This window comes from Myotis davidii, unplaced genomic scaffold, assembly GCF_000327345.1.
Source record: "Myotis davidii unplaced genomic scaffold, ASM32734v1 scaffold309, whole genome shotgun sequence".
In the NCBI taxonomy this organism is placed as follows: domain Eukaryota; kingdom Metazoa; phylum Chordata; class Mammalia; order Chiroptera; family Vespertilionidae; genus Myotis; species Myotis davidii.
The window spans coordinates 1,074,152-1,088,241 of NW_006383013.1; the positions used below are offsets into that span (position 1 = coordinate 1,074,152).

General features: G+C 37.5%; 2 protein-coding genes and 1 long non-coding RNA gene across 5 annotated transcripts in view; 2 read left to right on the plus strand and 1 right to left on the minus strand.

Annotated features, from left to right (window-relative positions):
* Positions 1 to 2,662, minus strand: part of AREL1 (apoptosis resistant E3 ubiquitin protein ligase 1) — a 43,059-nt gene extending 40,397 nt beyond the window's left edge. For all 3 annotated transcript variants that reach the window (XM_015558028.1, XM_015558026.1, XM_015558029.1), the window contains exons 1-2: positions 2,652 to 2,662; positions 2,536 to 2,541 (exon numbers count right to left, since the gene is read on the minus strand). The gene's annotated coding sequence lies outside the window, so the exon portion shown is untranslated. The remainder of the gene's footprint in view (positions 1 to 2,535; positions 2,542 to 2,651) is intronic.
* Positions 7 to 2,077, plus strand: LOC102760817. The gene is made up of 3 exons (XR_436474.2): positions 7 to 206; positions 508 to 575; positions 2,048 to 2,077. It is a non-coding gene; the product is annotated as an uncharacterized LOC102760817 (long non-coding RNA).
* Positions 2,663 to 2,754: 92 nt separating the features above from the next.
* The window catches only part of FCF1 (FCF1 rRNA-processing protein), a 15,595-nt gene continuing 4,259 nt past the window's right edge, over positions 2,755 to 14,090 (plus strand). Inside the window, exons 1-2 of the mRNA XM_006778874.2 lie at positions 2,755 to 2,875; positions 7,004 to 7,076. Coding sequence (XP_006778937.2) covers positions 2,851 to 2,875; positions 7,004 to 7,076 — 98 coding nt within the window. The 5' untranslated portion in view covers positions 2,755 to 2,850. The remainder of the gene's footprint in view (positions 2,876 to 7,003; positions 7,077 to 14,090) is intronic.

A 14,090-nucleotide genomic window follows, 5' to 3' on the forward strand; every position in this document is an offset into this window, starting at 1 on the left:
CCCCGGCAGAAGACCGGCCCTCGACTCGCCCCACAAGGGATCCAAGTGCAGATCTCCACCCGGGCTGGAAACCGGCTCCGTGCTTTTCCGTTTTCCAAAGCGGCTTCCGCTTCCGGGCTAGCCTTTGCCGGAAACAGTCTATGGGTGACGTAAAAGTGTCGCGCCGGCGGTGATTCCGGAAGAAACAAGAGTGCGGCGTGAACATGGTGAGAGGGGAGGATTGAGAAGGGATGTGGTCAGACCGCGTTTGAGCGGAGATTGAGGGGGTCATCCCCCGGCCAGTGTTCATGCCCCTGCTTGTTTTCATTCTAATCTTAGCTCTTAAACTGCTCCAAGCGGGGCCTGTAATAATCGAGCGAGTAGGGAGTGGGCCGGGTTGGGGCAGAGAGGATCAGAGGAACTGGGTTTTTTGAGGGAAGAAGGGAAGGGAATGGGCAAAAGAAAGGAAGGAACTCAGGAACATGGGATGTATTTTCTGACTCTTAACTCTAAAATTTCTGTTTCAAGGGGAAGCAAAAGAAAACAAGGAAGTATGCGACCATGAAGCGAATGCTTAGTCTCAGAGATCAGAGGCTGTGAGTGTCTGGAATCAACGGGGTTCATAGACTGCCCAAAGACGTAGAAGTCACGAGGGGATAAGTAGTTAAAACTTTTGTTGTTACTTTGCATTCACTTTAATAGCATTGTGTCTTGGATGTATGTATATAGCATGAGATGGTCAAGTGTATAACAGCCACTTAGCTGCTGAAGGAGTACCCTGGTGAATGGGGCTGGAATTAAACATCTAAGCGTTCACTTTGTGCCACCATTTTTATATATTCTATCTACCATATCACATTTAAGCCTAATATTTCTGTGAAGTGGGTGGGATTATATTTATGTTCTTGTCATTAGACTACTACATTCGATAGGAAAAAAAAATGTTATAATTGTTGAAGGAAGGTGAGGTCAGAGGTGATCTTTGTCTTGTGTCTCCAGCACCTGACACTCAAATATTTTTGAAAGAAAGAATGGGAAACACCTAGATGTCTTCATTTTATAAATTTCATAAGAATTCAGATGACTGTGGAAGAAGAAAGTGGAATGATGTTCCCTATTATAAGGAGGGTGTGGAAAGCTCTAATGGCCATTCATTTGTATTGAGACTCTTAAACACAATACCAGTGCTTACTAACTGGTATTGTGTTTAAGAGTCTCAATACAAATGAATATGGACAAAGTTAGTAAGGACTGGTATTGTGTTTAAGAGTCTCAATACAAATGAATGGCCATTAGAGCTTTCAGAGTTATTAAATTGTATTTTCTGCGTTCAGTGTGTGTATTATGTAATTTTTAGGAAATTTCCCATTAATAATATTTTATTTCTCGTTAAAGGTTAAATTTTGTATTTGTATGGTTACATTTTAGCCCTCTATAAAAGGTGCATGGGGATTCCTCCCCCGTTCCTACTGTTGAAGCATCTGAAGACAAACATCAGCCTTTTTACCCACTGCTAGAAAGTGGATTTTGATCTTTGATAAAAAGCTTCTGACTAAAGAAGAAATGATAGTATAACCAACATTTATTTATCCATTAAAAAATGTTATGGGTTTTTGGCGAGAGATTGTTAAATTTAATTATGTCTAATGAATTATGTAAACTTCCCACACAGTTATTTGTGTTTAAAAAATATATATATTTATATTAATGTAAATGTATGCTTAGCCCTAGCCAGTTTGGCTCAGTGGATAGAGTGTCGGCCTATAGACTGAAGAGTCCCAGGTTCAAATCCGGTCAAGGGCACATACCTGCAGTCTCCATCCAACATGCAGGAGGCAGCCAATCAATGATTCCCTCTCATCATTGATGTTTCTATCTCTCTCTTCCTCTCCCTTCTTCTCTGAAATCAATTTTTAAAAATCTATTAAAAAATGTATGCTTATACTAATGTAAAGAAGTCACAAAGTAAGATTTTCTCTGAAGACAAACAGAAACTTTAAATTTTGAATGAGATTATAACTACTATTGTTTTTTCTTTCCTGCATTTAATTTACTTTTTTTTCCCTAGTAAAGAAAAGGATAGATTAAAACCTAAAAAGAAAGAAAAGAAAGATCCCCCCACTCCTGCCCTCCCCCCCCACCACCGGCCTTCCTGCTTTAAGTAATCAACATTTTCACATTTTCCTTTAAAACATTCTAAAACCATAGACTCCTTAGAAATCCAGGATTTCCCGAACTGATTTGCTCAGTCATTTCTAAGTCTAGCACAACTATGCATATGAAAGTGATATTGATGAGCCTATATCAACTCCAATGGTTCAAATGTTTTTTTATTTCATGGAGCAGTAAAATTTTCTCTAAAATCCTGGGGATTAAATCTAATGTCACTTTTTGTTTTCTTTGCCAAGAATCTTTCAAAAGAAATAATGGTCATTGTTTAACACTGGCATTTCTTAAAAGAGAGAATGTATCATCAAAAAAATAGTAAGACCATATTTTTAGAATAAAGGTTATTTCTTGTAAATAAATACATTTAATTTTGTGAAACCTCATCACATTTTGCTTATTTTCCTCATTTTGCCCTAGTATGGTGATGGATAAACCATCACAGGATTTATCTCCAAGAACAAAGAAAAAAGAGCTTAATCTAGAGCAATCTGTTCCAAGTAGACTAGTAGAGACTCTTTTTGTTCATACCAAAATATCAATGTAGCTATGACTTTGTGTTTTGTTTCTTTCTCTTTCAGCCCCCAACACCCCTCCTGCTTATTCTTCCAATATAGCACACAGCTAGGTTGACCTTACCACATCCTGGTTGATACCAACTTTATCAACTTTTCCATTAAGGCCAAACTGGACTTAGTGCAGTCAATGATGGATTGTCTCTATGCCAAGTGTGAGTATCATACTTTTACATTTCTGTGACGTTTATAGAGAATAATCATATTTATCCAAATACATGAAAAGAGGGGAATGGGGTTCTAGTTAACTTAATTGCTGGGCATTTAATGTGCTTACCATAGCAATGACCATTTTTAATAAATTGAAGTATAATGTAAACTTGACTGGGAATAAATTCTCTCAATTCAGAAAACACTTAGTGTGCTTAGGTACTTATTATGGACAATAACTTTGAAAATACTAGGGGAATTTTCTGTTTCCTAATTCTGGATTTTAAAATTCTGGATAAATGAGTAGCCCTTGCCAGTGTGGCTCAGTTGGTTGAAGCATCATCCTGTACACCAAAAGGTGGCAGGTTCGATTCCTGGTCAAGGCACAAACCCAGGTTTTGGGTTTGATCCCTGGTCAGGGTGCATATGGGGGTAGCCAGTGGATGTTTCTCTCTCACATCAGTCTCTCTCTATCTCTCCCTCCTTCCCTCTTTCTTTCTCCTTCCCTCCTCCTCTCTCCTTCCCTTATTCCCTCCCTCCCTCCCTCCCTCCTTCTCTTGCTCTCTCTAAAATCAATAAAAAATTAAGTAAGTAAAATTTGAGATAAATGAAAATTTATTATATTTCTCAGTATATATAGTCTTATTATTTTATATTGAGGAGGAAGCATTCTTCATTCCACTCCAGTATAGAAAAGCGAAATAAGACATTTTATCATTTACAGTCACAGAACCGGAAGTGATGATAGTCACTGCTTCCTACTTTGGTATTTATTTGTACCACAAAGGATCTGGGGTAGTTTACACCTAGGTATACGGTTTACCATTAATAAATGTCCCTTGAGTATTTAGATGTCCTTTCCTTCAAATGATCTTCCCTCATTACCGTGAATAGGGAAAAGAAAATTTAGGCCATATAAAAGGGAATAACTTACTAATAGCGAGATCTGTTGCATTTTGTGGTGAGTTTATATTCATAATATTTTCCAGTCATCTGGTTAAAGGTACAAGTGAAAAGTAGACTTATGCTTTTCCATAATGAATGAATTATTGGAATCAAAGGAAAAATTTGCACCTCCTTTTTTAATATTTAAAAGATACTATAATGAGTAACATTATAGGGTGATAGTAATGTCAATGTTTATTGATGTATTAAAACTAGCAAGATGGTATAAGGATATGATAAATAAAAACTAAATTCTTTAAATGTCTAAAATGAATAAATGTAAAAAGTGTGGCTCTAGCTGGTTTGGCTCAGTGGATAGAGCTCCAGCCTGCAGACTGAAGGGTCCCCGGTTTGATTCTAGTCAAGGGCACATGCCCAGGTTGTGGGGTGTGTAGGAGGTGCTGATCGATGATTCTCTCTCATCAATGATGTTTCTATCTCTCCCTCTCCCTTCCTCTCTGAAATAAAAAATAATATTTTTTTTTAAAAAAGTGTGCCTGGCTTCAATGACTCAGTAGTTGAGCATCGACCTATGAATTAGGACAGGGGTCCTCAAACTACGGCCCGCGGGTCACATGCAAATACAAATATTGTATTTGTTCCCGTTTTGTTTTTTTACTTCAAAATAAGATATGTGCAGTGTGCATAGGTATTTATTCATAGTTTTTTTTTTGAAACTATAGTCTGGCCCTCCAATGGTCTGAGGGACAGTGAACTTGCCCCCTGTTTAAAAAGTTTGAGGACCCCTGAATTAGGAGGTCACAGTTCGATTCCTGGTCAGGGCACATGCCCTGTTTGCAGGCTCCATTTCCAGTGTGGGGCATGCAGGAGGTATCTGATCAATGATTCTGTCTCATCATTGATGTTTCTATCTCTCTCTCTTTCTCCCTCTCTGAAATCAATAAAAATATTTTTTGAAATCAATAAAAATATATAAATTTTTTAAGTGACTACAAAGTTTACTGTTAATATACGAAGGGAACTACCAAGTGAGGAAAACAGCTAATAGAGTAAAATAATTACCTTTTTAAGGATCAGAATTGATGGGGTAGGGAAGTTTCAGGGGACTGCTACTTGTTCATATGAGATGGATCAAGGGTACAAGCCTGGCCCTTGGAGGTGAACTGTTTCCTTAATGCTGTAGCTCCACCATTATTATCTACATGATGATTGTTTAAGAGAGCTTTAGCCCTGTTTAGGCTTTCTCTAGATATGGATACTTTATTTTTTTTTTAAATATATTTTATTGAATCTCTACAGACAGGAAGGGAGAGAAACAGAGAGCCAGAAACATCGATGAGAGAGAAACATCGAACAGCTGCCCCCTGCACACCTCCCACTGGGGACGCGCCCGCAACCCAGGCACATGCCCCTGACCGGAATCGAACCTGGGACCCTTCAGTCCGCAGGCCGATGCTCCATCCACTGAGCCAAACCGGTCTCGGCTAGATATGGATACTTTAGAGGACAGCTATAATGCCTTTTCTAAAAACAAGCTTATTAAGGAGAATACCACTGTTTGCAGTCTTTTGTGTATAACATAATATCTCAAACTAAATGCTGAAGAAACATTTAAGTAAGTGCAAACTCACTTACCTAGGAGAATAACTGTTTTAAACTCTGCTTTCTAATTTTTCTTCACTTGCCTTTATACCTAAAGGAAGGCCTTTATCTTCTTCTTGCCTTGAAGATGTCCCTTTGACCTTCTCATAGCTCCTGGGATATTCCATTTCCATCGGATACTCCAACAAGGAAGAATAGTTAGCTTCCCATCAGCTTTCTTTTATGCCCATCAGTTCTCTTTCCTATTACTTTCCATTTCTTTATAGTGATTTTAACATTTCTGTACTTGCTTTCAAAAGTATTAATGTACTTGAAAAAATACATAGCATTAAAAAAACATGACAGTTCCCTATAATGCTTTACCTCAGAGAGGGTCGGTTTTAAAAATTCATATACAATCTCTGTAGGGTGAAGGTTGTTTTTCTTTTAATGAAAATGGATCATAATTACTTACTATGTATGTTTGTGCTTTTTTTTAACTGCTTTGAGATATGTCATATACTATATAATATGCCCATGTATAATAATAAAAGCATAATATGCTAATTAGACCAGACATCCTTCCAGACAAAGCCGCAGCAGCAGGGGCCGAGGCAGAGGTCCCCCCAGCCACCGCGGCGGACGGGGGCCGAGCCCCTTGCACGAATTTCATGCATTGGGCCTCTAGTTTAAAGTATATAATTCAATGGATTTTAGTGTATTCATAGTCAATATTTAAAAATTTTCACTAGTGCCCTGGCCAGTGTGGCTCAGTCAGTTGGCGCCATCCCATGCACCAAAGGGTTGCTGGTTCGGGTTCAGTTCCCTGTCAGGGAGCCTGCCCAGGCTTTGAGCTCTATCCCAGTAGAGGGCATGTGGTAGGTGACCAATCAGTGTTTTGCTCTCATGTCAAAGTTTCTCCCTCTCTCTTCCTATCGCTCTGAAAATCAGTTTTTTAAAACCCACATTTTTATTTATTAAAAAAACCCACAAAACTGTGGATCCTTAGCCAACATCCCTAAACTCTTCCCTTTCCCACCATTCCTAGGCAACCACAATTTGCTTTCTGTCTCTGTAGATTTGGCTATTCTGGACATTTCATTAAAATGGGATCATAAAATATTTGTCCTCTTTTATTTAGCACAACATTTTCAAAAGTCACCTATGTTAAAGCATGTACATCATTTCTTTGTATTAGCAAGTAATATTCTGTTGTATGGATAGATCACATTTATCCATTTTTCCTTGCTTTTTATATTGAAAAAATATATCATGAATGTTTTTCTGTCAGTAATTTTAGTTTTTACTCTGTTATAAACAAGGCTGTAGTGAATATGTCTGTGTTAAAGTGAAGTATTTTAGAGAGGGAGAGGGAGAGAGAAAGATATGTTGTTCCACTTATTTATGTTTTCATTGGTTGATTCTTGTATGAGCCCTGACCAGGAATCGAACCCACAACCTGGGCATGTGCCCTGACTGGGAACTGAACCATGACCTCCTGGTTCGTAGGTCAATGCTCAACCACTGAGCCACATCAGCCAAGCTCATGGGTCTTCCTAAGATTCTTGGCAGGATATAATTCAGAGAGAGTAAAATCAGTTTATTCACAAGTTCTTTTATTAATATGTGGGTTTTTTTTCTGGCAGGTATCCCTTGTATAACTGACTGTGTAATGGCTGAAATTGAGAAATTGGGGCAGAAGTATCGAGTGGCTTTAAGGTAGGAAGAAGCTGGTTGGTCTAGATTTGTTCTAGGTTGGTATACTGAATATTCTTTTGACCTTTCTTCATCTGTTTGCTGTCCAAAGATTTCTTAGCTGAGTAGATTAAATAAAAATATAAAATTAGTTAACTATGGTCAAGAACACAGACATTTGAAGGCTAGAGACATTTTAAGCTGAAGCCTTTTTTAAAAATTACATTTATTGGGAAACATTAGTTAATAACATTACATAAGTTTCAGATGCACAATTTTATAATACAACATCTGTATATCCCATTATGTGCTCATCACCCAAAGTCTAGTCTCCTTTTGTTGCCATATGTTTGACCCCTTTTACTCTCTTCACCATATTCCTCCTACCCCCTTCTCCTCTGTTAACCACCATACTGTTGTTTGTGACTTTTGTTTATTCATTGGTTGCTTTTTTGTTTTATATCCCATATATGAGTGAAATCATGTGGTTCTTGTCCTTTGCTGTCTTATTTTGCTTAACGTGATACCCTCAAGGTCCATTCATGTCACAAATGGCAATATTTCACCTTCTTTACGACTAGTATTCCATTGTATTTGTATGCACAGTATCTTTATCCAGCCATCAGTCGAAAGATGCTTAGGTTGTTTCTATGTCTTGGTTATTATGAACTGAGTTACTTAGTCATATTGGTCTTGTGGGCCTCCTTTTAATTTGATTTTCAATTAGAAAGTGTTGCCGAAACCGGTTTGGCTCAGTGGATTGAGCGTCGGCTTGCGGACTGAAAGGTCCCAGGTTCGATTCCGGTCAAGGGCATGTACCTGGGTTGCGGGCACATCCCCAGTGGGAGATGTACAGGAGGCAGCTGATCGATGTTCCTCTCTCATCAATGTTTCTAACTCTCTATCTCTCTCCCTTCCTTTCTGTAAAAAATCAATAAAATATAAAAAAAAGAAAAGAAAAAAAAGAAAGTGTCTTCCTATTAGTTTATCTAGACAGCTCCTTTGGAATCTCACAGTTAGAGAATTCATATTCTAAGTTTTGAGTTTACTCTAGAAAGTACCCTTGAATTTAGAGTAGCAGTTCCCAAAGTATGGTCATGGACCCCTAGGAGTCTCAGAGACCTTTGCAGGGAGTTTGCAAAACCATTTTCATAATAATATGAAAACATTGCCTTTATACTGATGGTGGAAATGCTGGTTTGGTGCCTTAGTACAAATCAAAGCAATGGACCAAATAATGCTATTTGTATTTTTTGTTTGTTTTTAACCTACTGGCAATTTTTTAAAAAGCCCTGGCTGGTGTGGCTCAATTGGTTGGGCTTCAACCCATACCTGTAAACTGAAAGGTTGCTGATTTGATTCCTGGTCAGGGTACAGGCCCAGGATTCTGGCTGAATCCCAGGTAGGGGGCATGCAGGAAGCAACTGATCAATGTTCCACTCTCACATCAATGTTTCCCTCTCTCCCTCTCCTTTCCTCTTAAAAAAAACACACACAAAGAATAAATTTTTAAATAGCCAGAGTCATTTAAGAATGTTCTTAAGGAAACAATAGATTTTGTTAACTTGACTAACTCTCCTCTCTAGAGTACATATCAGTGTTCCTTGTGATAATGTGAAGTGCACACAAAGCACTTCTGCTGATGCCAAAAGATGAAGGTTAGCTCATTGAAAAGCATTTGTGTGCTTGTTTGAGTTGTGGGCTGAACCAGCTGCTTTTTCATGGAATATAATTTTGTTGTTGTCAATCCTCACCTGAGGATATTTTTCCACTGATTTTTAGAGAAAATGGAAGGGAGGGGCAAAGACACAGAGAGAGAAACATCGATGTGAGAGAGACACATCGATTGGTTGCCTCTCGTAGGGGAGGGAGGGAGGGAGAGAGAGAGAGTGAGAGAGAAAGAGAAACACTGATGTGAGAGAGACACATCGACTAGTTGCCTTCCACACAAGCGAACCAGCAACCTAGGTACATGCCCTTGACCAGGAGTTGAACCCATGAGTCTTGATGCACAGGCTGATGCTCTTAACTACTTAGTCACACCAGCCTGGGCTGGAATGTAATTTTATATGAAGAACTGACAGACTGATATTTCACGCTTTGCTATCTAGCAGATATCTTCACAAAAATGCAACAAACCTGTCACTAAGGAAAACAATTTACTGTACTAGTTACCAGTGATAAAACTCGAGCTTACAAGTGAAAATTAGAATTTTGGAAAATCATGAGCTTATCACATTCCCAATACTAAAGACTTTTCTGTTGAGACCAGTGATTATAGTAATGAGTATGATTTTTTTAATATATAATTCTTTATAAAGTTAAAAATATTACATTTGTCCCCTGTTTTCTCCCATTGACCCTCTCCTTCCTGCCCCCGCACCCCACTCTCCTGCCCCAGGCTTTCAGCACCCTATTGTCTGTGTCAATGGGTTATGCATATATGCATACAAGGTCTTTGGTTGATTACCTCCCACTCACCCACCCTCCCCCACCTTCCTCTGAGATTCCCTGCTCTGTTTCATGCTTCCATGTCTCTGGATCCACTCTGTTCATCAGTTTATTTTGTTAAAGTGCTGGCACATAGCAGATGGTCAGTAAATGGTCACTCCAATAATATCAAGGTGCCGTTAAAGCCAGTGGCAATTAACTTTAAATTCACTTGAGAATTATGAACTCTAGATGGAATATGTTAACACAACCTGACATTTCAGAATTCAAAGGAATAAATGTATTTGAAGAAAGTTATACAGAAGGAAAAAAACTTATAAAGAAAAGAGTAGACAGAGAAGACAGCCTTAGAAAACAGTATGAGAGGTAACTGGAGAAAGGACAGACTCAGGGTGTGGCCCAAGGCTTATGAAAAAGGAGAGGCAAGCTCAGGGCTAGGAAAGAGCCTGGGTCTGAAGCTGTAATATAAAAAATACAGAGGCAAGAACATCTTTAGGATTGAAATTCCGTATTATTTTCTATAATGGTTGCACCAGTCTGCATTCCCACCAGCAGTGTACTAGGGTTCCCTTTTCTTCACATCCTCGTCAGCACTTGTCATTTGTTGATTTGTTGATGGTAGCCATTCTGACAGGTATGAGGTGATACCTCATTGCTATTTTAATTTACATCTCTGATGATCAGTGACTTTGAGCATTTTTTCATATGTCTCTTCGCCATCTGTATGTCCTCTTTAGAAAAGTGTCTATTTAGGCCTTTTGTCTATTTTTTAATTGGATTGTTTGTCTCCTTTTGTTAAGTTGTATGATTCCTTATATATTTTGGATATTAACCCTTTATCAAATGTATCATTGCCAAATATGTTCTCCTATACAGTGGGCTCTCTTCGTTTTGTTGATGGCTTCTTTTGCTGTACAGAAGCTTTTTATTTTGATGTAGTCCATTTGTTTATTTTTTCCTTAGTTTCCTTTGCCTTAGGAGATGTATGTGTAAACACATTGCTACGAGAGATGTCTGAGATTTTGCTGCCTATGGTTTCTTCTAGGATTTTTATGGTTTCACAACTTACATTTAAGTCTTTTATGCATTTTGAATTTATTCTTCTGTATGGTGTAAGTTGGTGATCTAATTCCATTTTTTTTGCATATATCTTTCCAATTTTCCTAACACTGTTTATTGAAAAGACTCTCTTGGCTCCATTGTATGCTCTTGCCTCCTTTGTCAAATATTAATTGAGCATAATGGCTTGGGTCGATTTCCGGGTTATCTGATCTATTCCGTTGATCTTTATGCCTCTTCTTGTGCCAGTACCTAGCTGTTTTGATTATGGTAGCTTTGTAGTATAACTTAGAATCTGGTATTGTGATTTCTCCAACTTTGTTTTTCTTTCTCAAAATTTCTGCAGCTACTCAGTCAGGGTCTTTTTTGATTCCTATCAATTTTTGGAGAGTTTGTTCTAGCTCTGTGAAACATGCCTTTGGTATTTTAACAGGGATTGCATTGAATCTGTAGATTGCTTTGGGTACAATGGACATTTTAATGATGTTGATTCTACCAATCCATGAACATGGTATATTCTTCCACTTGTTTATATCTTCTCTTTTTTCAACATCCTATAGATTTCCGAGTACAGGTCTTTTGCCACCTTGGTTACATTTATCCCTAAGTATCTTAATTTTTTTGTTGCAATGGTAAATGGGATTATTTGTTTAGTTTCTCTTTCTGAGAATTCATTATCGGTATATAAAAAAGCCATTGATTTTTGGGTATTGACTTTGTATCCTGCTACATTGCCAAATTCATTTATTGAATCTAGTAGTTTTTTGATGGAGTCTTTAGGGTATTTTGCCTACAATATCATGTCATCTACGAATAATGAGAGTTTTACTTCCTCCTTTCCAATTTGAATGCCTTTTACTTTTTCTTGTCTGATCGCTATGGCTAGCACTTCCAGTACTATGTTGAATGAGTGGTGAAAGCACACATCCCTGTCTTATTCCTGTTCTTAGAGGAAATGCTTTTCATTTTTGCCCATTGAGTATAATGTTGGCTGTCAGCTTGTCATATATGGCCTTTATCATGTTGAGATATGCTCCCTCTATTCTCACTTTGCAGAGAGTTTTTATCAAAAATAGGTGTTGGGTTTTGTTGAATGCTTTTTCTGCATCTGGATCATTATCTCACTTCTTACACAAAAATCAATTCCAGGTAGATTAAGTGTCTAAACTTTTACAGAAAATATAGAGAATATCTTAATGATTTTGGAGTGGGCAAGGATTTCTTAAGTCCAAACCACAATGGAAAACTAATCAATTTGACTATATTGAAATCAATTACTTCTCTATAACAAAAGACACGGTAAAGTGAAAAGACAAGCCACAAATATTAGTAACACATATAATCAACAAAGGGCTTATTTTTAAAACATAAAAAACTATAAATCTATAAGATAAAGACAGAATCCTTAAATTCACAATGGAATATCATTTCATTCCCAGATTGGCAAGAATTAAAGTATACTTGACAATGTGATGAATAGTTGAGAATGTGGAGCAATGGGAATCTCATACTCAGTTGCTATGGATATAAATTGGACAGTCACTTTGGAGAGCAATTTGGTAATATCTGACAAAATCGAGGTTGTCCATATTCTTACAATACTGTGTCTTTCAACCTGGGAAATCACAAATCTATAGGTTGTAAAGTCTATTTAACAACTAGTACTTTTTTATTTTTTTTTTATTATTATTATTTTATTATTACAAAGGGTATTACATATGTGTACATTTTTCCCCCCGCCCAAGACAGTCCCCTACTAGTACTTTTTTAAATGAAGTATAGAATAAACTCTATAAAATACCAGCATGCATTGCATGTAGCACAGATTATTATATCACAGAACTTTTTTTTCACTTTTATACTGAGTGCTAGGTAAAATGTATTTCATACTGTGAGTCTGGTTAAAAAAAAAGGGGGGGGGGGGGGGCTGCCTTTGAGAAGCTCATTTATATGTATTGGAGACAAGTATTGGAATTTTTCTTATATGCATAGTATAAGCAGCTATTAAGATCCATTAAGATAATGAATAAATTGTGGAATGCTCATGAATAAAATACTACACAGTAGTGAAAATGAATGTAGAGTTGCATGTTAATATGGATAAGTCTCTCAAAACAATGTAAAAAAAAAAAAGCAAGCACATATGTGGAACATATTGTTTATCTGATGTTTAAAAACATGCAAACTAGGCCCTGGCCGGGGAGCTCAGTTGGTTAGTGTTGTTCCAAATGCCAAGGATGTAAGTTCAATCCCCGATCATGGCACATAGAAAAATCAACCAATGAATGCATAAGTAAGTGGAACAAGAATTTGATTCTATCTATCTATCTCTTTTCTATCTCACTTTCTTTCCCCCCCCTCTAAAATCAATCAATAAAAATTTTTTTAAAACATGCAAGCTACATTGTTTACAGGTACATACATATGTAATTTTACATACACAGTAAAACTTATGTGAGACTGATAAATACCAAGTTTAAGATAATAGTTACTTGTCAAGAGGTAAAAACATCTGTTAGGATTGGAGAGAGGGCTTTATTCATTTTTATTTGTAATGTTTCATTTCTTTAACGAGATGGTGGATACAGTTCATCATTCTTTATACTTTTTTACATACTTGAAATATTTCAAATAAAATGAGAAAAGAGGCAATTATTTAAAAAGTAATTTAAAAAATAATGGGAGGAGAGAACACTGAGCACAAATGGAGGCACCAAGTTTGGTGTGAAGAGAAGCAGAGAAATGGGTTGTTAATTAGAGGGGCTGGTATTAGTAAAAAGAAGGGTTTTTTTTCTTTTTTAAGATGGATAAGGTCCTAGAGCATGTTGGTATATTTCTGGGAAAGAACAGTGGGAAGGAGGAGATTGGTGGCTTCAGCAGTAAAGGGATAACAAATAAGAGCAAGACCTAGACTGTTGCCTACCTCGTTTCTCAGCGGCCAGTCTTCCTTTCTTCTAGTGTGTCCTCTTCTCCAGAGCCCACTTAGTCTTTCTAAGACAAAGCTTCGCTTGTGTTACTCTGTCCTGGAGAAAACTTTCATGACTCCCCATCACTTGTGTCCTGGAGCTCACACTTCTCAGCCTGGCATTGGAGACTCTTCCCAGTTTTGCCTTTCCAGTCCTAGCTCACTTTCCTCTACACGAACACTCTTCTCACTCTTCCCTGAACACACCCACGCCATTTTACAGATGTGTCGGCTCCCTCTTTGGAATGTGCCTGCCTTAACTTTGCTGGGAACGTTCTTTCATCTTCATTTTGTTTTTATCTCCATGTAATTTTTTCTTAAATATACCCAACCCACATTGACTTAGCTCTGAACTCTGCAGTGTGGAGTATTTTTGTTGCGCTTGGTACCTGTGTACTGTCGTGTATTTTTATTCATCATCATTGTGTAATAGAAAGAGTACGGCTCTGAGGATCACGGACTTGGGTTTTTCTATTTCACATTTGTATAAAAATAATGCATGGTTGATTTTCTAATAGCAAACAATATAAACAAATACATATGAGGTGGGACAAAAATAGGTT